The sequence below is a fragment of the Protopterus annectens genome, chromosome 7.part0 (assembly GCF_019279795.1).
Source record: "Protopterus annectens isolate FY-2018-M chromosome 7.part0, PAN1.0, whole genome shotgun sequence".
Classification (NCBI taxonomy): domain Eukaryota; kingdom Metazoa; phylum Chordata; order Ceratodontiformes; family Protopteridae; genus Protopterus; species Protopterus annectens.
The window spans coordinates 1,526,311,564-1,526,336,215 of NC_056739.1; the positions used below are offsets into that span (position 1 = coordinate 1,526,311,564).

Below are 24,652 nucleotides of genomic sequence, written 5' to 3' on the forward strand. Positions count from 1 at the left end.
TGAACCAGTTTATGATACTGCCCGAGTTCAAAATGTTGTCACTTCACAACTTGTTACTCCTTATTTCACATTTGAGTTTCCTAGTAACCTTAGATTTAGAAGATGCATATTACAATATCCCAATAGATCCAAATTTCAGGTGTTTCTTAAGGTTTTATGTGCCTGGATCATATTATCAATTATCTGCTTTACCATGTGGGTTACCTACTGCTCCAAGGGAGTTCACAAAGTGTCTAGCCCCTGTAATAGCCTACCTCAGACTGCAGAGTATTCACATTTCCCTTATTTAGATGACTTGCATATCTATGCAGAGTCTTTTTCAAACTGTCAAGAATCACTCAGTTTGGTAAGGGATCTCCAACACAATCTGAGATTCCAAAAAAACATTCACAAGTCTTTTCTGACTCCATCTCACAAGATTGTTTTACTGTGATGTCTGCTGTACATCACAGTTCAAAAAGCTTTTCTTCCACAGGAAAAAATAGATCTGTATTTGGAGCTATTGCTAAGATTTCCACTTAGACATCCATCTCTGTAAGGGGATTCCTTCAGATACTGGGTCTCATGGCTTCAATGCTACTTATGATTCCTCTTGCAAGATTCCACATGATAAAGGTACAATGGTACCTGTAATCCCTATGGTCCCAGCACCAACATCCGTTAACTTCTCAAATTTTAATTCTAGGATTTGGTGAAAAGGAAGTGTATCTGGTGGAAATACCAAATCTCTCAGAATCCAGGTTTTCCATTCTCACCTCCTGTTCAAGCAGACAGTAACAACTAGAGCCAGATCATGGTCAAATGGGGTGCTAGGCAGAATAAGAGATAAGGGCCCTCCCAAAGCAGCCCCACTGCAGCAGCCCCTTCCCCAGCCATTCCACTGTTCCAGTACTTGGTTATTTCTCCCCAGTTATCAGAAAACACTGTTCAGACCTTTCAATGTACATACTGTTTTATTTACTTCTGCAATGATTACAGATATTGAAACTGGTGTTAAATTAAAATTTTATAGCACAGAAATCAATAGCCATTTGCTAAACAAAACAGTCTCACAAAGAAAACAGACTTCGCATGAACAGTAAAATTCACTGTCCCTGAAACTCACACTCATTGAAACAGCATTAAATCCCACATTCAAAGAAAATGCATCCGACCAGTGGAGGATTAAGTTTACATTTGGGCAGTTTTCAAACCATAGGCTCCTTGCACACATGTTTAAGGCCATGCATACATGTATGTGTTCTTTGAGTTACCTTTCTGATTGTATGAAATTATATTTCTTGTAGAATACAGCAACGGTTGTTAGAATATGTTTTAAATTTGTAGTTTTGAATATTCTTCCAGTAAGCAATGAAACAACATGTTGTTGTTGTTGTGTCTTTCGGCTTTTAGGCTGTTAGGGGTCGCCACAGCGGAACTCCGGTCTGCTAATGATTGGAAGTAGATTTTTACGTGCCGAGTTGCCAGCCCTGACGCACAACCTTCAACGAAGGTACGCCCATTCACGCGTGTCTCCACACAGAATACACTTTAGCTGAGAATCGAACAGGACAACGTCTTACTTTGAGGCGACAACGCTACCGCAGCACCACCATCGCACCAATAATGACAACACTACCAATTTTAGAAAATTTCAACTATAAAAGGCCACTCAAATTTCTGTCATTACAATCCACCAATATCAGTCAATATGCACATAGTAGAGATGTGCTGGTCTTCAAAGGATCAGCATGATCTACATGAAAGAATGCCAATGGTGCTGTGCAGGGATTTGTGTTGAGCCATGTCTGTTAAGATATTCATATATTATGTCAAAAGACAATTTTGCAGTAGAACAGTTTGATTGCTCTGAAGATGTAAGCATGTCTTATATCTATCTATCTGAAACTGTAAGCATTTCTTATAGCTATCTATCTATCTATGGAAAATATAGACACAGTACCCTTTTTCCACATTCCCTGCAGATGAGGTAAGTTCGTGTGTGTGTGTGTGTGTGTGTGTGTGTGTGCGCGTGCGTGTGTGTGTGTGTAAGGAAGATGCTTAAAGGAGCAGCAGCATGGAGAAGGAAAGAAAAGTTAAAGATTTTGGAGGTGGAAAAGAAGAAGCTGGAGAAACATTTGTTCGATACGGAGTATCAGAATGCAGATAAAGATTCCCGTGTTGTGGATGACTCAAATGAGAAGAGTTTAGCTGTCTCAGTGGAGAATGAATTAAGAGAATCTGTTGGGAGTGATGCAGATAACGGAATCAGGAGGGCTTGCAGATGATGTTCTGGGCACAGTAATCAAGCAGGATGACCCAGTAAACATGGAGTGAGAAGTCAAACCCCCTGTCCCACTTTCTGAATCTCACCCCAGTAGTCAACTAACCAGACTGCACCCCCCACCCCCACCCCTTTGCAGATTCCTGGATCTGCCACTGAATATATATATATATATATATATATATATATATATATATATATATATATATATATATATATATACACACACACACACACACACACACACACACACACACACACACACAAAACTACATGCATACACATTCATATATATGTGCACATGCAGCATAAAAAGTACTGGTTTCATTTTCTATTTTAAAAATTTGAACTGGAAGCTTTTGTAACAGCCCTTTTAAGCTGTTATTATGTATCTGTTTTTTGAAGTAGCTTTTTCCAAGTTTTAAAAATATTGCAATTACAAAACTGTTTTTTTTTAACTGACAGTTTATTCTGGAAAGTTTATATTTACAAAACAAAGAAAAATATTTTCTGATTTTGCTTTGTAAAGACTTACAAATGCACAGCAGATGTTCAGGACTTCCTGTGAGTTTTAGTAATGGATCATTCCATGTGCAGACAACAACAAAATGGCAGCCCTCCTAAATACCCAAGACCAGAATCGCAGTAACTTCTCTGCATTCAGAACTTCCCATACCAAGGCAGTGACTCAAGTCTTGCGCAAGGGAAGAAGTCAAAATAACAAAACTTTGTGATAAATATGAAGTTATATCTTCTTGTTCAACTACTGATGTAGGCATTTGCCAGAACATTAACACAAAGGCAGTTTGTGTACAATTTTTGAGTTACTGGAAAATAATTCAGACTTCGACTACATGATGGTGTTCTTTTTTCTGCACGTGTACATTCTTTGCTTTGTTCTCCTTCTAGTGATGGAGTTCTAATTTGTAGCTTAAATACACTGCATGCCGAGTCTATGACTAACACCTTGGTGATTTATTTGATGACAAACAGCTCTGTCTGAGTCTTACGATTCAACACAACAGTCTGAAGCAATGGGGAATGCCTGGAATGTCAAGTGTTTCTGAAGCAAGAGCTGTACAGAACAGTGCCTAGTTCATCAGACTAACCAGCACAGCCTTCAGCTGTGTTCAGGCCATTTCCTTTATGCTGGAATGTGACAAATTTAAGATATCAATACCCTGCCAAATGCAGTAGCATTCACGGGAATGGGAAATATTAAGGAACAGCCTTTGGTTCATTTTCTGATTTTCTAAATTCCTGTACTTAGATTACGTATTCCACTTTCTCTTGCAAAATGTTTAAAAAAAAAAGCAAATATGACAGCATGCATAACGGCAATTACATCCAGCTGTTAGAAGTCCTGTGAGAACAAGTGATGGGCTGTACAAGCAGCAGTGCTTGTGGTGAGAGAACAACTGGAGCAAATGCAGATTTTAGTGTGATTCTACCTTCTACAATGTAGTGCAAGCAGTGGCTGAAGTCTGGTCAGAAATCACAACATACTCTCAACACACTGTCCACTCCTTACCTCATTTTCTCCCTCGCCTCAGTGTTATTACTACTCAAAAAAAAAAAAAAAAAAAAAAAAAAAAAAAAATTTATATATATATATATATAGCATGTGTCCGAATCACAAATCATCAAACACACATGCACAAAAGCGCTTGACATCGACAAGCACTGCCGTGTATGTGTGCCTGTTTCGTAGATCAGACTACAGTGCGGGTAAGGGAAAATTCCATTTTCCTCACTGTAGTGCGATCTCAGAGTGAGAATAATAAAGTGGGGGGGGGGTGCAGGAGAGCGAAGCCCCCCTGCAGAAACGTAGATTTTTTTTTGAACTACACATACACGGAAGCGCTTTTCGATTTTAAGTGCTTTCGTGTATGTATGTTCTATGTTTTGTGATTCGGACATAGGCTAGTCGAGCATGTCTCCTAGACCCATATATATATATATATATATATATATATATATATATATATATATATACACACATACATACACATATATACACACGCATATTTTATATATATATATATATATATATATATATATATATATATATATATATATATATAAGTAACTCTCATTTGTTCACAACTATTACTTAATATGTAGACAGTATTAAATTTATTTTTCTCACATTGATCTTTACTGAAATGCTTGTGTTTTTCTTTTTGAACCTGTATCTGCTAGAAAACTATCGAATACTTATTTGTATAGACTAACTAGATGATGTGTATTCTGCATCTTACTATATGTATACTATTGTAGTATCTAATTATTGTATTTTGCTTATATTTCTGTGGATCTTTTTTCCCTGGGCCTCCACTGAAAACGGGCTTCTGACCCAGTTGGACTTTCCCAGTAATCAAATGTAAATAAATAAATAAGTTTTCAGTCTCTTAGTTCCTTTCAAAATATCCTTTCCATAATTAACTCAGATTACATTTTTTTCCCTTCATTTTTAAAAAAACTTCCTAGCTTTACCATATCTCAGCAAATATAAAAAGTAAGATTCAAATAATGAAGTAAAAACCTGCATACATCTTTGTTCAAAGACATTTCTATGGGGGGTGCTGACATGTTCCCCATCACCTTCCCCTCCTTGCATATTCTAACTCTGAGGTTGCATGAATTTGGAGTAAGAGAAAATCAGTCAACACTACAAAATAATACATTTCAAGACTATATTTTGGCTTTTTTTTGTGACATTATACAATTCGATCTTCACATCACTAACTTGGTGCTAATACGTGCAAATGCATGCTTAGCTTATTTATTTTTTAAATGCCCCGACAGGTCATTCATTATTTTTTATATGCCTTGATAAAGAATTTGCAGGATTTTTTTTTACAACATTACTTTTGGAAAGAAGTCTGTGTGCAGTTTCTGAACACTAGACATTTAACAATATGTTCACCTCAGAGAGAAGTACGTGTCTGGTGTACAAACTACAAAAAACAAAGACACACACCTATTAACTGGTAACATTTTTGAGTCCTGTTTCATTTATGGGACACTTCTATGAAACTGCCCTTTCCCCCCAGCTGGTCCAACAACATACTTAGTAAGCGGGTAGTGCAGGGAGTGACGTCCTGTGCATGGCACGTGCATGAATGGGGCTCTTTTTTACAGTTTTTGTTCCACAATTCACAAGACAAAATAAGAACCTAGTACTCTACCAAAATCCATACTACTGAACCACATTTTCTTAAGCTGTAGCAATGACAGGGCAGGTAACTTAAAAACTCAGAAATGTAGGCCCCTCTACAACCCTGCTTCCAATGCACTATTCATTTAGGCAGGTTACTGACTATAATTTATTAATTGACATTTGCTTACGGGGAAAATATGACTGGAAAATTGTATCCATTTTCAGCAAAGGTCCAGGGGAAAAAACGCCCCACAAATATAAGAAGAGTAGACACATGTGCAGAGGTGAAAATTATCATCACATTACAACACACTGCAAACATACAGATTAATGCAAACATTAATACACATGACATGTAGAATAATATACTATAAGTAAAAAGACATACAATATCATGTAGCAGTGAAATGTGTTGATTGTTATAAGTGAGTGAGTTTATTACTCCCTCATAAAGCAAATGTCAGAGTGGAGCACTCGAATAGTGGATAAGGAGATGGAGAAGAAGGAGGGGAGACTGAGAAATAAGTATTTGTTAGAGATGGAAAGTGGTGTAAATGTAGAGTGAAAGCAAGATCAGGCAGCAAGGGGAATAAGAGAAATAAAACAAGGCAAAGGTGACAGAGGGTCTATACAGGTATTGGAGGAGTAGGAGCTGAATTTATTAGCCAAGACAGCAGCATGTGCAAAGCCAAGAGGGTAATGTATTGTCCTGACTGGCACAGGGATTGTATACTACTTTCAGGTGATGTCAGTGTTAATATAAGTAGCAGGAGAGTGAAGGGCAGCACAGTATTCCTATATTAGTAGGGGAAGGAGAAGCCCCCCCCCCCAGCAAAACACTTTAAAGGTGTAACAGAAAGCAACAAAAAAAACTATCAGAGTTTATTTTTGGAAGTTTGTTTGTTTGTGTCTTTCGGCTTTTCCTGGTTAGGGGTCGCCACAGCGGAACTCCGGTCTGCTAATGATTGGCAGTTGATTTTTACGTACCGGCTTGCCAAGCCTGACGCACAACCTTCAACGAAGGCACGCCCATTCACACATGTCTCCACGCAGAAGTCACTCTAGCTGAGAATCAAACCGGACAGCGTCTTACTGTGAGGCGACAATGCTACCGCAGCACCAGCACCGCGGTCGGTTTATTTTTGGAAGTATTGGGACTTAATCGGAACTCACACATCTGACAGGAAGATGGAAAATATGGCACAGAATTTAAAAGGAAGATTAACAGTTTCCTTAAGTGTGAGTGTTGAAGAAGCCTTAAATGTATTAACATATTACTGATTTGAATCTTCTACTGTTTTAACTCCTAATTTATCTACTACATCACACCACATCTTTAAGATAAAAATAAAACAAACATGTAATGGGTTCTTTTGACTTTCACTGCACTGCCACAATGATTACTTCCAAGCTGAAAAACAATTAACTTACACATAAAATAATGTCTCTGAAACAGGGAATCACAACTTAATAGCAAGGAAGAAGGTCTTTGGCAGAAAGCATGGTCAACTGTTTCATTATGTTATCTTTTGGAGATGGAAAGCCTTTAATTTCCTCAAGTTGAAAATATGATATACATCTCTCTGTCCACTCCAGGCAGTAAGCACTCACATAACTTATTTTTTTACACAACAGCACACCAGACATTTCTGCAATGTGCCTATTAGGGATGGAAAGTTGGGGGAGAAAGTACAGTTGTGTACACTTACCATAAATGTAGATTTTCGAGTGTATTCACTGTTGCAGTCACTACATTTGGGTAATCCTGCTGGCAGGTTGCTCTCAGTCGGCCTGAATTCCAAAGTCCTAGGTCCTGCGTCGGCCACTGTCACCCCCTCCCTGACGTCAGGTCATCAAGGGTATAAAAGATGGGGCAGACGCCATTTTCTTTAGGTTTTTCTTGCCCCAGATGTCAGGTGCCCCCTAAAAGGGTAGCCAAAATTTATATATATATATATATATATATATATATATATATATATATATATAAATACATGCACCAATATAAACTTTACCTTCCTCTACAAGCAAATATAGCACATAGGTTGTATAACTCAGAGAAGGAAAGATAGGTTCCATCAGAAGAAAAAGGGGGGAAGGCAGGTGGGTAACCTGGACTGCAACAGTGAATACACTCGAACATCTACATTAAGTGTACACAACTGTACTATGTTCTTCGTGTTTCACTGTTGCAGTCGTTACATTTGGGTACAGTCCCAAAGCTATGGATGGGAGGCTGGAGCTAAACAGCATTAGGAGCGGCTATGAGGCCCTGCAGAACTGCAGTGGCAAAGCCTGCCCTGGATTTACAGTAGAGAGGCAGATGATAGTGCTTTGTAAAGGTGTGCACTGAACTCCAAGTAGCAGCCTCTAAAATGTCCTTAGATGGTACTCCCCTGAGAAAGGCTGCTGAAGTGGCTGCAGCTCTGGTTGAATATGGCCTAATGCCCTTAGGCACTGGATTGCCATGGTGTAAGTAGCCGAAACTAATGCAGTGGCCTATCCACTTTGAAATAGTCTGCTTTGAGATAGCCTTTCCTTGTGATCCTGCATCATATGCCACTAGTAATTGCTCTGTCTTTCTGAAAACTTTGGTTCTGTCCAAGTAGAATCTAAGCTGTCTATGTACGTCCAAAGAATGCAGAATTCTCTCCCCCTTGTTCTGTGGATTTGTATAAAAAGTTGGCAGGTGAATAGTTTGGTTAAGAGCCACACTGGACACTACCTTAGGCATAAAGGTTGGGTTTGTCCTCAGAGAGACCCTGTCTGGATAAAAAATGATAAAAGGTTCCACAGCCATGAGGGCCTGTAGCTCTGAAACTCGTCTTGCAGAAGTTATTGCTAGGAGCAGAGCTGTTTTCTATGATAAAAACTTTATATCAGCAGTAGCAGCTGGCTCAAACAGAGGCAGGGTGAGCTTTTCCAAGACATAGTTGAGGTCCCATGCAGGCATTGATGATCTCCTTGGAGGCCTTAAATTTTTGGCTCCTCTGAGGTACTGTTTTAATAAGGGATGAGAAAAGATTGGTGGCTCTGTATTGTAATGAGCTGAAATGGCAGAGGCATGAATTTTAATAGATGAAAAAGATAGGCCTTTGTCCAGCATCTCAGTTACGTACTGCAAAATCTGAGAATATTTGGCACAGCTGTATCAGTTCCTTGTGTTTGGTTCCAAGCACAGAATCTTTTCCATTTTCCAGCATAAGATTTTCTAGTACTAGGCCTTCTGGCTTCCTAAATGACATCCATCACAGCTTTACTAAGAAGTGTGTTTTGTATGACTACATTATCCGCCATGCTGCCAGGTTTAAAGTCCTGAGTTGGCTGTGCAGGATCTGATTGTTTTGCTGGGACAGTAGATGAGGTATTTGAGGTAAGGTCCAAGCTGGGCATTGAGACAAGGTCTTCAGGATTGGGATCAGAAGAAATAGAAACCTGATCTGAAGATTCATAGTCAGTCTCTTGCCTAGGCCTCTTATCAGGAGGGGGATGGGAACCCCTGATCAAGACTGTTGTGTTGAATTGTAAGTCTTCAGCCATTTTGAGCATCTGTTTTTTGAGGATAGAGGCCTGTCCATGTGGCTCTTGAGTTTGTTTCTTGTGCTTTAGTCTTTGCCTTTGAAGCTGAGGTTGGTTTAATGTAAAGAAGTTTAGGTCTGAATACACCCTCAGAAGCCGGTGCCTGCTCAGCGGCTCCGGACCCATCTGAAGGAATAGTATCTGTGGCTCCAATACCTTGAGTTTCCAGCGGCATGGCTGACTCCACGTGAGAGTCGGTAGCGGTCTGCGACTCTAAAGTAGCGGGTGTCAGGGGCTGCAAAAGCACCTCACTGAGAACTGGCGAACCGGCGACTGGCTTAGGAGAAGCTTCGTTGTCGGTTTTGGGCCTCGGTTGTCTATCTCTCTCCTTTTCTTTGCGTTTTTTATGAACTCCGGTAGTCGGATGGCTATCCAACGACATTTCTGGATAATTAAACCGGCGTCCAAAATAGTTTAAAGCAAAATCATACCGACGCTTAATAGTTAAATCTAGCACAAAACCGACAACCAGCAACGTTGTGATCAGGGCCTAGGCAAGGAATACAGTAAGAATGAAAGTCCTTACGAGGTATTTGCTTTCCACAAGAAATACAATTATTAACTTTTTCTGACATCGGTCTGGAGCAAGAAAAAAGTTTTCCCAACGGGGTACTTAGCTTTATTGAAGACTTCGGATCTGAAACTCGAACATGAAAATATCAGGAGTCGGCCGACCGGCACTTGCGAACAACTGCTTCTGCTTCGGGCACCGCGCGGCAAGAAAGACTAAAGAAAATGGTGTTGGCCGCATCTTTTATACCGACACAGGACTCAGGACTTTGGAATTCAGGCCGACTGAGGGCAACCTGTCAGCAGGATTACCCAAATGTAATGACTGCAACAGTGAAACGCAAAGAACATCAGCATGTTACTGTAAACATACAGTATATGTCACTCTCCATTCCAGGCACTAAGCACTGACGGTACTTTTTTTTTCAACACAACACACACCAACCATTTCTATTGTGTGCTTTCTGCAGAGTGGATCATGCTTGAGTTGGAAAGTTGGAGGAGAAGAGAGTACTGGTGGAGACACGCCTGCAGTACCTTGTATCCTTCCAAGTCACTACTGCTATCTGTGTTCCTTTTGTGCAAAAAAACTCCAGTGGTGACTATTTACTAGTCAAACAAGACGAACTAGAGCCGCTCTAACCTTCAAGAAAAAGAAAAAAACAGGCAAAGGGAATCCACGATGGGTTAACAACTGACTACAGAAAGATCATTCAGTCAACACAGACTTACAAAACAGTTCTTAAAATAAACTCGTACGTTTTGTAACATGTCTGAGGATTGGAAATCTTCATGCTACTTAAGTGGAGGGTATAGGGGACATAACCCCTTTAATGTGGATCGTGGGGTACTTTGCTCCTATCAAAGACTGCATTTGTTTCACTGAAGCATCATGCATTTAGACCTTAAAATAATTAGTTGCCAGCAAGATAGCCTGCATTCCATCCAGCTGTTACTGAAATATTTAACAGTCTTTCCTTTTCTCAAGCCCTCTGCAGAGGTCATCGGGGTAAAGCACAGTCAGTTTATCTGGCATGATGATGAAGAGTGGGGGTAGGTACAAACTGCATACTGTTTATCGCTTCTTTTAAGTTAAATATTTTAAAATACTACACTATGCATGAATTTAAAATATTACTGATTCACTGTCAAAAATCTCTCCCAGAATAACAGTAATACAAATAAGTTCAATTAAACTGTAAACGCACAGTAAACAATTAAATTGCAACAAACAGAAAAGGAAAGTAAGCAAAGCATAACGTAAGACAGAGGCACAACTGTGGTGCGCAATTACAATGTTCAGAAATATACACATTCTTACTAAAGTAACAATAAAACTGCACAAATTATAACACCAAAGTTGGTCAACTAATACATCACAATGGTTCAGATGGTCAAAATCATCTCTTGAGTAAATAAACCTTAAAGGATTTTTTTTTTTTAATCTCAAACAATGGAATCATAACCCTCAAACGCCCCTCATTTTCAGGGACGTCCCTGATTCTGACTCACATTTTAGCTCTGTCCCTCTTAATCCTTCCTACAACTGCTGACTTTTGGAAAAATGGTAGAGAGCTATACTTAACAAATAATAACAATAATTAGAATTATAAACTTCTTCTACTTTAGAAAATGAATGCAAACTCTCATTCTCTTAATCTGCCAGTATCTCAAGTTAACAGTATTAACGTTTTTAAAAGTGTCCCTGAATATCCCTGCTTATTTCTGGATTTGTCCCTGTTTCTGTTGAGATTTGTCCCTTTTCATTTGAGAGCTATGAAAGGAATAATTTATACCTAATAAGCAAAGGACTCCAGAGACAAAACAGGGAAAAAATGTCTTGAGAACTCCAAACAAAATCTTATGGTTAACAGTATACTAATTCATTCAGATTTTTACAACAAAGGACCGTTTTTTTTTTTTTTTTTTTTTTGAGATTCACATGGTATTATTTTTAGTCATTCATTAAACTGGTAAATTCATTAAGCAAATGTGTCCATGTCGGTGACCTGGCTAAGGGTCAGAAAGAATGCTACTGGAAAGTGGTAAGTCAAGCCAAGAAGTTGCAAAAGTACAGCTCATGAGTGACTGACAGCATTTACTGTAGATGTTTAAATGACAAGCAGTGCTCCTCACTTTATACAGCTGATACATATTGTTGCATGACAAGGAAGGCATCAAAAATTTTACAAGGAAATGAAAAAAAAAACTACTAAAACTAATAAAGCAACCCACGAACCCAAGTCAGTTTCTGAAGGATACGTACAACTCCTTCTTTAGCTACATTAGGAAACTAATGAACGTTACCTTACAATATTCTGAACTTATTCTAAATGGCATCACCCACTCCAAACAAGCAAACATTGTCAATAGCTACTGCATTTAGTGCAGATATTACCCCTTGAAACATCTATCCGAGCTCCACATATCCCAGAATCCCTTAACCCCCATATTTTCACCAAGGAACATGTTTTGAAGCTGACAGCTAAGACCAAAATTACTTTTCAATGGGACCTGACAACATATCTGGATGCTTAACAAACAGTTCTAAACATGCCTCATTGAATCTTTGCACCAATTGTTTAACCTAAGCAGCTGCAGGATCACTTCCCAAATTAAAGTGCACTACAGTGGTGATGTTCTCCATAAGGGTGGACATTCCACTACCATGATGACTACAGATTCATCAGTCTGGCAAACCTGATCTGAAAAGCTATGGAACATATTATGACCGATCTCATCAATTACGATATCAAAATGTTGTTAGCCTTGACACTGAACAGTTTGGCTTCATCCAGGAGAGACACTGCCCATTAAACTTGGTTAACTTCACTGAGAGGGTGACTCAGTCTGCACATCTTGATCTGACCATGGAGTAAGACAATACACCCCATGTGAGCGAAGTAACAAAGCTAAATGCACTAACACTAGATTATTTCAATAAGAATAAGACAGTAAGATGAACAGCAAACTGACGAAAAGAGAAAACGTGCACATGTCACATGGCAAGTGCTTCATCTGAGAACCTGAAGATAACCAGTGGATTCTCCCATGGCTCTGTACTGGGACCTGTCCTTCGACACGTTTACTTCTCTGATTGCTGTCTGGGAACAAGGACCTCTGGTTAACTTAAACTTGTAGATGACTCCAAACTGGGTGCTGGGTATTAGTGTCAAGATGCTCTGAGATACTAGTGCATCCAGAAAGAACTTACTCTAGTAAATATGCAGTGCACTGAAGATGAACAAAAATAAAAGTAAAAAGCGGAGTATCTGTAGGTTTCGCAAACAGTTCCTATCTCAACAGGTAATACCATACTACAATACAAAAATGTAGTCAGGGACCTTGGAAACCTAGTTGACAATTCCCTCTCCTTCGATCATCATGCAGCAACTATAGTCAGCAAGTCTTTCTACTAACCACAATTGATAGCCAAGAGTACATTATTGTAAGTCTTAAGAACTTGTTGTTTCCATGTCATTCAGCACTGATAAGACACAATTACTGAGTACAAAGCCCCTTTCAGGATGTACCATGCTAGACATATCAAACAACTACAGAAGTCCCAAAGATTTCCAATGAAGATGATTACAGGTTAAAGACCCTGAGCTAACAAGAGAGGCTAGAGACTCTCTAGCCCTAAAACTCAGTATGTTACAGACTTTTACAAACACCAGAACCAGAAGCCTAAACCTTATTAGACAAACAGAATGCGATGGAGGGACAGATTCATTACTCAGTGTCTCCAAAAACTCTGGAATAAACTTCTCTAGCAAGTTAAGCAATGCGGCACATTACCATCCCCCAAGCAGATCCTGGAGGACTTGGATGGGTACCCACAAATATACACCAGAAGTGGCTGGCCTGTCCCATCTTGAGAAAAGGGGGGACAGCCAGGCTTGGAATAATGAGATCAGTGATGGAGCTTCAGCTCTAGTCCACTATGTCTGAATAGGTAATTCTACTTCTACTATCAGTGGCCACTATGTCTGACCAGGGCATGCTAGTTCTACTATCAGTTAATTCTGAAATCCTGTGCTCTTGTCCCACCAAATGAATAGACCTTTTATCATTTTCAGCTCCGAGCCCATGAAGCTGTAATCTAGAAATAATTATAACCTGAGGGTGGGTACTGGCAAGGCATTAATTGTCCTAATGAATCCTATGAATAAGGCAAGTATTAGCAAGTATCAGTCAAGAAAAAAAAAACTGTAATGTAAAATCTGTAACTGTTATTTACTGCTTCTTATTGGTGTGCGATATAGAAAAATGAAACTCATGGACATGGATTATAATTTCAACTTTTTTTTTTTTTTACACAGCACAGTTTCGTGCACAGTTAAAGGCTATGAAGGTAACGACAGTATTTCTGACAGAAGACTGCTACAGCTCAGATTATAATTCCCGACATCTGTGTGTATGACCATAACACTGGCACTGAACATTTCAGTGGGTAGTGGTACCAGACAATGGCCCTAGCAGGGAACTTGCCAAACCAGTATGGAAGCTGGAATTCCTGCTGCCAGTTTCCTGAATGATGACTGCAATTACTTAATGAAAGTAAAGCTACTGTACAGAAACAGCTGTAACTAGTGAAATAATATGAAACATAAATGACAAGTGTCCAAGTAACAGCACCTATGCCAAATGGCTCTGTTCTTCCTGCTCATCTGGCTAGCTTTACTCAAATTACTTTTCTCGAACTCTTAGAGTCACTTTGCTTCCCAATCTTTTGAACCTTATCGCTCCTCCTCACACTGCACTTATTTCACAAACTCTTAGTCTTCCTACTCCTCTCTAACTACAATTCCTCCTCTGACCATGTATCCTCCTGCTTATTTCCATAACTTCTCCTTTCATATCTCTCTCATCATTTTTAAGCTAAATTTTACTTTTCTGTAAATTACTAAACTCAAAAACACCACAATTTGATTTTTTCCCCCCACAGCCATCAAAGTTATGAATACATTAATGGTGATTGTATGTTATGTGTCTAGTCAAGAATTAGCCAATTTATGTTAATTTCTCTAGTTCTTTTGTGTTAAAATGCTATGTTCATGTAAGAAATATTTAAACTTATTTAAAAATCAAGTAAATAAGCTCATGTATACATGTTTTTATCCTGCAATTATAAATGCACATCATATGTAACTTAAATGTGGACCTCCACTGAACATGAGTTTTTATTCAGCCGGACATTTCAATTTAAATGCCAAAGAACAACACAGTCTGTTCAGACACCAAATAATTAAATAAGAAAGCAAAGCTGAAACTTACGGCTGAGAAGTGAACATTCGGCTAATTTTGGAGGAATGCTCGTCACACTCCAGCTCGTCATCTCCATGTTCCCCACTGAACTTCCTCTTGATGGGGCTAATAGGAGGTGGCCCAGTCCGATGGCTGGTGACAGCAGACGGTATGGGAATGTGTTGCATTCTAGGCTCACCTCGCAAAGCTGCTTCACCTGTATAAGAACACATATTTACAGTTTAGCTGAGAACAAAATGCTTCAAGGATTAATTTAAATGATGAAAGTCACGTTATCGGGCATTTCCTTCTGCAAGTCATCTTAGCAAATCAGACCTAAAACAGTGATAAAATAGTAACTGCTACTTTGTGACTAATCACAGACACAGTTCCACTAATAACATTTCTGAGCAAAGACAACAGTCACCCAGAAAAGTAAATGCCTCGAAAAAAGCAGTTAAGACAAAGTGAAAACAAAGAATCAGAGACTCCTTGAGACAAATTTATCCACATACTAAGACACACTTTAAGGAAATATAACAACCAAGAAAAAGATTTAAGGTTTTGCAATACTTAAACAGCAATATAGAGTCAGAACAAAGCAACAAAAGTACGCATGTACAAGCATACATGTCTGTACGAGTATGTGTGTATAAATATGCTTGCATACATGCAACATACACATACCCACTGTATCACTGCTTTTATTGAGAACTGATTTTTACTTAAATGTTGTTAATGTGTAACTGCAGTTTGATAGTATACAAAAGCCCAAGATCCACAAGCCTGGATGCAGTTACACAAGAAAGTGCTGCAGTCTTTTGTGGCTGACAGTACAAAACATTTTTACACTAGCACAGGTACTTAACAGTCAGTGCGTGAAATTAGTATGGCTTTGAAATAGAATTCTATAATTCTGACCGAAAGAAAAGAAAATATTGCTCTTGCCAAATACAAGCATGTTTCTGTTTTTTTTTTTTTTAAATCATGAAAATATTTTTCTAGCTGGATCCTGTAATATACTTTGTCTTTTCTTCCACTCCCTAAACAATGATTAATCATTCTGAATGTACTTCTTTAAAGTTCATGTTTTTTTGTCAAACAAATACCTTAATACTAATTCTGGGAAGGATAAAAAATGTACATCTTGTAGTAGACCTCAACACATAATTTCATACTTAATCTTACAGTTTGGTAGGTTTGACACAGCTAGATTTATGCTTATGGCATGGTGACTTTATGATATAATTTGTACCTAGAAGTGTTATTAAAAACAAAACAAAAAAAAAAAACTGGATAGCCAGGCCATTTACAGGTAGCATTTTGGTCTGAGTTGTAGGAAAGTGAATTACCAGGGCTGTAGCTGAATTTATATACACATATATATATATATATATATATATATATATATATATATACACACACACACACACACACACACATATATATATATATCTATATATATATATATTATATATACATTTTTTTTTTTTTTTGTCATTTGTTAACCAGGCAAGAGGGCTGGTCTGCAGACCTTCATACGCAACAACTTAGAACAAAACAGCAAGTGTGTGGGTGTTTGTGTAATGTAACAAGGGAGGTGGGGAGAAACTGACACATGCACAGAAAATCCAAGCAGAAGCAACTTCGCCACAGATACTGTTAGGAGGTCAGATCTCAATCCCTGAACCATGGATCTCGGAGCTCTGAGGAAGAGATCATACAGCTAAAGTACTATGCCTCTCTAGCTAACAAGAATCCTGCACCAGTTCTGTCACCATACCTCTCAACTGTCCAGATTTTTGGCTCATATTTTTGGTCTGTTCCTCATAAAATTTTTGGTTTTCTGGCAAATCACTGGGATGATATGAGGATTGACGTCACTAAATAATGACATACACTTGAGTTTTAGGCTTCAAACCCTTCAGAAAATGTATGTTAAAAAAAAACATTACTCTAGTTACTTTCTAAGTTTATATGAGCAATATTTAAAATTTGTCCCCATTTTTGGGCTTTTGTCCCTCTGTTTTGTCTGGCTTTGTCCAGTTTTCTTACACTAAGAGGTTGAGAGTATGTCTGTCCCCCAGAAGGGATGGAAAAAGAGATCCCTGCTCCATGTCTGATTGTAGTGGAAACATATACATTAGGCAAACAGCTGAGCTTTGCAATTCATTATACAGTGACTGGGACACATATCAAACTGTAATGTCGATGCACACCAAGTCACAGGTTAAGAAGCTAATAACTGTACAAAGATGATAAAGAAAAAAACTTCCACCCAAAAAGGAGACAGACAGAGGGAAACTCACTCAGCCCCTCAATCCTAGCAGGGCTTCCAAGGGCCTGACATAATCTGAACTCTCACAACACTGACTTATGACCCCCCAAAATATCAGTGCGTCCTGCAATTCAAACCAAACCTGCACCTTCCTTAAAGCTGTTGAAGGTGAAAAAGTTAAATCAGTAAGCTGTTACTTTAAATCTCACATTACAGACAGGACAGTGTAGAGATGTAAAGCCATAGCTTTAACCTCTCAAGAGGAAAAAATAGAAATACAGACATTATCATGCAATATATGTTTGTTCTTTACTAAGCACACAAACTGCTACTTCACAGACCATTTTCACTGATCATGTCCAAGGACTCAAGGGCAAGGCATGCTAAACTAAGGGTTAATTTATAGTGCAGACCAGGAAACTGACTTGTGTACCTTGGAATACCTGGATTAAAAACCAAGCAACATACAAGTAGAATAAATTAATGCAGACTGAAAACAAAGCAGACCTGAAATCTGAATGGCAGCAAAACCAATATTTTTCTAAAAATACACAAATTAGGATGCGATTTAGTTATTAACCTGAATGAAATGAAAATTAATGACTCATTTAGAGATCTAAATATGCACAGTGATGCAGTAGACCTACTTCTTTGATGTATGCATGTCAGTATGTATGTTTTAGGGCAGGGGGGCATTTAGATACAATTAGAGTTTGATAGAAAGTACAGATGTTAGGTGGCCAGCTGGAGGTGGAAGAAATTGGCTACTGCTGATCATTCCTCCTCTCCTGGGAGCAGGGATTATGGGTTGTGTGCCACTCAGCAGCCTCCTGACTGCGTGTGTGTGTGTGTGTGTGTGTGTGTGTGTGCATGCAATGCATGCGTGTGTGCGCGTGCACTCACGCATGTAAGGGGATCTCTTTAAAGACTAGCATGATGGTAGATTTCCTTATGGGGCAATCAGACTGCGGGTACACTCCCCTATCCAGATGTGAAAGTACTGCATGTCTGATGGTAGGGAATTTAATGCACACAGAAAGTACTTCCATTTTCTAAAGCATGATGCACCATGTTACCCATTTATTTCCTAAAAAGGGAGCATATATAGAGGAAAGACGGAGTGGAACGATGAGTAATAGGCATGGGACGCATGCGCCCAAGATCATTAAGAGATCAGAAGCTGGAAAAAGGGCAATTATTCCTTCAATGTAATGGCAGCAGACCTGTTTAATAAATGAAAAGATAAGTAGATGAGTGCTGTTTGGGGGATGTTGTTTGTATAGCTGGTTGTCAGTAATGAAACAGCAAGCTGGCATACTGGCATTAAGACCGATTTCCAGCTTATACTGCTGACATCTTGGGTTTGACCAGCATCTAAGAAATCAGACAGCTGACCACAAGAGAAATAACTAAGTGGGCTGTTATCCCGTGTAAGGTACAAACTAGCACCAGTTGGAATTCTGATATTTCAGGTACCAGAAGATATGGCACACCAGGAAAGTATGTACCTCAAACACTCACACTGACACCGAAATTAGACAAATGCATATGGGCACGTTAGAGAGCAAGGCACATTAAAAAAAAGAGACTTAGAGGTTAGTCAGCACCAAAATACTAAACGTGAGCCACAAAACAGTTGCATAAGAGGAAAATAGAGGTTAGTCAGCACCAAAATATTAAACGTGAGCCACAAAACAGTTGCATAAGAGAAAAAAAATATTTTCTTAGAGTGCATGTGAGCGGTAGGGGATTGGCTGGAATTTTGTTGGAATCCATACAAACAGCAGTCTTCTCTCTCACGTCTTCATAATGACAACACAGAAGTACCTACGCAACAACAACCTTTGCAAAAGCACTGACATTTGGAAAGAGAGAATATAAAGAGACAAACATGTTCAAAAGATCAACAATGTGCAAGCCAATATTTAATGGAAAGAAATGCAAAAATTGGCTTATCCTGCACATAAATCGAAGGGACTGAGGAATGAATTACAATGAAATTATTCAAGAGGCAACCATAGAGAAATGACAAACCTGTTCTAACCTTTAATAGTTGAACTTCAATGAGGACCATTCCATGATGGTCCTAAGCTGGGTTTTCCATCAACATGAGTTTAGCATAATTTTTTAGCAGTTTCTGTAGCTGGAGTTGGATGCACACCTGTGACAATGTACATGAAGTTGTGTATCAGATACATGAGATGCATTCATTCCATTTACCTGCCATTTCACTCCCATTGTTCCCAGTGAACACCTTTTTAGAAATCAAGAATCATCCAGGGACTCTCCAAGGCAGACTCTGAGTAGACTGATCCACCCAAAGTGTTTCTGTGTGCATGGGGGTGGGGTTGGTAGACAGAGGAATTTCTGAATCATCCGATATCACAAGACTGCATCTTTCATATTTGATTTTTAAAACCTGTCTTGATTGATCTTGGGCTGGGTAGAATTTCAAGAAGTTTAATCCACTTGGGTGTTACAGGACAGTGCTGACCCTAAAGCAGACCAGCTGGCTGGTTCCTAGGCATGAAAAAAATAAAGGCTGACTCTTGCTTACTGCCTCAAGGAGCAAAAAGAGTAAAGAAACACTTTTGTTGTTTTCTTTCGGCTTTTCCCGGTAAGGTGTCGCCACAGCGGAACTCCGATCTGCTAATGATTGGCAGTCGATTTTTATGGTGCCGAGGTGTCAGCCCAACGCCCAACCTTCAACGAAGGCACGCCATTCACTCATGTCATTGGAATGCCACTCGACCACGGGGAGGACATGCAGACTCCACACAGAAGGCGCTCCAGCCGAGAATCGAATGGGAGAACCTCTTGCTGTGAGTCGACAACGCTACCGCTGCACCAACAGGGCATAGTAAAGAAACACTGCAGCTGTGAAAAAAAAAAAAAAAAATATATATATATATATATATATATATATATATAAGGGTCTACTTTGTTTGATGGAAAACAGATTTCACTGAAACTCATTTCGTTGAAGCCTTATTTCACTGAAAATGAATTGCCTGAGCACAATTCACTGAAAGCTCACTTCACTGAAAACTCATTTGACTGAAACTCATTTAGTCTAAACAGGTATATGCCCTGTTCCCGACTGTAGTGCAATCCTGGAGTTAGTATACATAGAAAAGGGGGTGTAGGGGGCACAGCCCCCCACATTGGGGGGTGTGGGGGGCATAGCCCCCCCCCCACCTATTTTAAATGTTGTAAACCATAGTCATGGATTCTTACAAGCCAAATGAATAACTATTTCCAGAAAATTATATACATCCAAACAATGTTGGGAGCTACACCCCCCACCTCCCAATGTGGGGGGGTCTGCCCCCCAAACTATATATATTAACTCCAGGATCGCACTACAGTGGGGAACAGGGCATATACCTGTTTAGATGAAATGAGTTTCAATCAAACAAACTTTCAGTGAAGTGAGTTTTCAGTGAATTGTGCTCAGGCAATTCATTTTCAGTGAAATGAGACTTCGACGAAATGAGTTTCAGTGAAATGTGTTTTCTTTCAAACAAAGTAGACCCATATTTTATATACATATATATATATATATATATATATATATATATATATATATACACACACACACACACACACACACACACAAAACTGGTTATACAGTAGCTGCCCTCTCTAGGAATGAGGAGATCTTTAAACTCCATTACAAACTTGACATATTTTTTGTTTGTAAACTTTTGAAATTATTTTAATTCCTACCAAGTTTAACAGCAACTTTTTAACCCTAATTATTTATTTTCTTTTTTTACCCCATTGTGCATGCTCTCCAGCTGACCATTGTTCAGCTGCACTGTGTTTACCCTGTATGTCCGCCATACTATCCTCATAGGACGGAAACACAGAATGGCTGGATGGGGAAGTGGAGTGGAACAACCTGCAGTGTTGCATGTTAACATGTCCTACATGCCAAGGGATTTTTGCATGTCTCAACTCCGCAGAGCTACTGATGTCATGCACATCACTATATATATATATATATATATATATATATATATATATATATATATATATATATATATGTATGTATTAGTTGAATCTGCTCCCCTTCAGTGCTGACATGCTAACAGCAAGCTGCCACATAATTACAGCACTGTAATTACCAGAAATGTGTCATATTGCTGGCAGAAGCTCCTCACTTCCATACTGGACGAACTGGAAAAGTTGCTCCTTTCTAACCCCCCCCCCCCCACACACACACACACACAACACAGCCTCTCTACTATTCAAGCTACTAGTCAAACATGGGCCAATAGGATAGTAGTCAGGGTTCTGTCCACTCCACCACACAACTAGGATTTCTAACCTTAATCTCAAATAAATGTCCCAGACAGTTATGACCCTAGCCATATGCAGCATCCTACCTTCACCAAGAATGATACCACAATACCAACAAAAAATAATTGACTTCAACAATTGGCTTAGTTTCTGGTGTCATTCCAAGGGGATCCAGTATCTGCCTGTCTGGGATGACATGGCTGACAGGCCTTGATGCTTTGCCAGAGATGGCCTCTACCTGTCACCCCCTGTGATTCCAGATTCTGGCCAAGGCTCTTGCCTCCCCCACTGTGGCTTTTTAGGCAATGTCCCAAAGGCAAACCTTCCATCATAAAAGAGCTGTCAAAAAAAAATTAAAGTTCAAGCTGCTTAACGCTAGGAGTCTTAACCTGAAAGTGCACTCACTGGAGGCTCTCCTTGCATTGGAGGCTCTCCTTGCACTGGAAGATGCAGACATCTGTGCAGTCACGAAAACTTGGTTCAAGGCTGCAGAGAACACCTCTGCCTTACCAGGCTATACCTCATTCCACACATTCTGACCCCAAAATGAGGTCAGGAAGACTAAGGGTGGTGGAGTCTTCATCTTCATTAAAGACAAGCACACATCCACACTGGTTTACCAGCATGACGCACTAGAACTATTCTAGGTGCAACTGACAGTTGGCAAGACGCCCATCAAAGCTATAGCCAGTTATAGACCCCCCATGACTCAGGAAACCCACTCCTCCTACCTAGTCCTACTTAACTCCATCAAGGTACCCCCTAACACTGTGACTCTGGTTGACTTCAACTACCCCATCACATGTACTCACTCAATGATTCCTACACTTCATCAGTTTTAACGCACTAAACCAGCCCATCCCATCCCCCACAAGCAGAGATAACATTCTGGACTTGGTTCTCACCAACATGAGTGACCGCTGCACCACTCCCATAGTAGATTCTTCCTGGGTGAGATCAGATCATTGGTTTGTCTCATTTGAAGTTTCTATCCCACCCAACCCCCTCCCAGATGTACTTAGGCTAAAAAAATTCTCAAACGCTGACTACAACCTCCTAAGGGAGGGTACCAGTAACTTCACACCACTGCCCCCCTCAGAGGATGCAGACAACTATGCTGAACAGTATGCCAAGGCAATATGCAAGCACCTGTACAACTGCATGGACTCAGCCATACCAAACAGAACTAAAACCTGCTCCTGAAGGAAACACAAACCTTTCTGGTGGACATCCTCTATCAACAGGCTTTACAACAAAAGGAAGAAACTATTGTCCAAGGGTAAAAAGGAACAAATTCCAAACTGGAAAAACTCCCTCCTGAGCCTCAACAACTGAATTAGATCACTAGTAAAAACCCTCAAAGCCAGTTATGAATCAAAACTAGCCTTCGAAAATAAGGGAAACCACAAAGCCTTCTTCAGTTACATCAGGAACCTCCATGGCAATGCCCAGGTTTTCTCCGAATTAGTACTTAATGGTAATACTTACACTGATCCTGTTGACTTAGCCAACCTGCTATCAGACAGGTACAGTGCAAACTTCACCTGCCTGCCCCACCCAAAGGCCCATTCGACATCCCTGATACTTGTCTCACACCTCACATCTCCATAGATCAAGTATTAAAGGCTCTATCTAAGGGCAAAGAACACAGCTTCCATGGGACCTGATAGTATCCCAGGCTGTATTCTGCACCATCTCCAGCAAGAACTAGCCTCGCCATTAAGCACCCTATTCAACCACAGCCTAAGTACAGGCTTCATTCCAGTAGAGTGTAGAAATGCCATTGTCATCCCCTTGCACAATGGTGGTGCCACTTCAGACCCTGGAAACTATCGCCCAATTACCTTGACAAGTCTGATCTGTAAAGCCATGGAGTGTACTACTATGGATCTCATAAACAAGGATCTCCACGCACTAGACCACACCCAGTTCGGATTCATCAAGGGCATATCTTGCCTGTTGAACCTGGTTGACTTCTATGAGACTGACACAAAGTCCCTGGAAAGTCAGTACATATAGCTTACCTCGACTTGGCCAGCTTTAACACAATCCCCCACCAGAGGCATCATCGAAAAGCTAACACAACTTGGCGTAAATCCTATCTCATCAGGTGGGTGGCCAACTGGCTCACACACAGGACCCACAAGGTCAAAATAGGTGCCTCCACCTCCAGCAGCAGACCTATCACTAGTAGAATTCCCCAGGGATATGTCCTGGGACCCCTACTGTTTGGCATCTACTTCTCAGAGACCCAGGCAAAGACAAAAGGCCTGTGGCTGACCAAATTTGTGGATGACTGTAAGTTGGGTGCTGTCATTGATTCCCCACACGATGTTAACATACTGCAAGAGGGTCTCACAGCAACAAATGACTGGGGCCAAAGTCATGGTCTTAAGTTAAAAGCAAAAAAAGGTATCATACCATTTGGCAAAAACTTGTCCCCTGCTGATTATTATATTGACGGCAACCTCCTAAGTACAGAACCTGTGGTGAGAGACCTTGGTACACAGGTTGTCAACAATCTCACATTTGACTATCATGTAGTGGCAGTGGTCAGAAAAGCCTTTTACTTGGCTCATCTCATAAGTAAAGGGATTGCATCCAGAAAAAAGGAGATTATTACCTCTCTGTACTCCTCCCTCATTAGGCCAACAATTGAGCATAACACCCCATTTGGTATGACCCTCTCAAAGCACCTGCACCAAATGGAAAGGTCACAGAAATACCTCACAAAGAGAATCCATGGCCTCCAACATCTGTCCTCTGCGGATAGGTTCAAATCACTATTACTCTACTCGGTATCATACAGATTGCCCAGAGGTAATCTGTGTCAAACCTACAAGGCAATCTCAGACCCTGCCCTACTAGAGATGTTCCATATCCATTGTCAAACCTACAAGGCAATCTCGGACCCTGCCCTACTAGAGATGTTCCATATCCATAAGTCTAACTCCTCATGCATTACTCACTCAAAAGGCCTAAATCTAATATGAGACATCAACAAAACCTGCTGGAGAGACAGGTTTGTCTCTCAGATGCTGCCCCGTCTCTGGAATAGACTTCCTGCACACATGAAACAGAGCACCTCGCTGACCCTCTTCAAGCGTAAACTTGATGAGTGGATGGGAAACCACAAATATGTCCCAGGGGTTCCATCTATGTCGCTCACTGACAGGGGTAACAAGTGCTGACTGAGGTTTTTTTGGGGGGGTTAAACTCTTGGCTAGGCTTGTAAGGGCCCCAGGGCCATGATGATGATGATCATTTATGATCCTAAAATTCCAACAACTATTTTTATGCAGGTCTG

At 40.0% G+C, this 24,652-nt stretch overlaps 1 protein-coding gene across 4 annotated transcripts in view; it reads right to left on the reverse strand.

Moving 5' to 3' along the window:
* The window catches only part of VGLL4 (vestigial like family member 4), a 1,022,072-nt gene that overhangs the window by 172,241 nt on the left and 825,179 nt on the right, over positions 1 to 24,652 (reverse strand). For all 4 annotated transcript variants that reach the window (XM_044078063.1, XM_044078064.1, XM_044078062.1 and 1 more), the window contains one exon: positions 14,793 to 14,979. In XM_044078063.1, the coding sequence (XP_043933998.1) occupies positions 14,793 to 14,979 (187 nt within the window). The remainder of the gene's footprint in view (positions 1 to 14,792; positions 14,980 to 24,652) is intronic.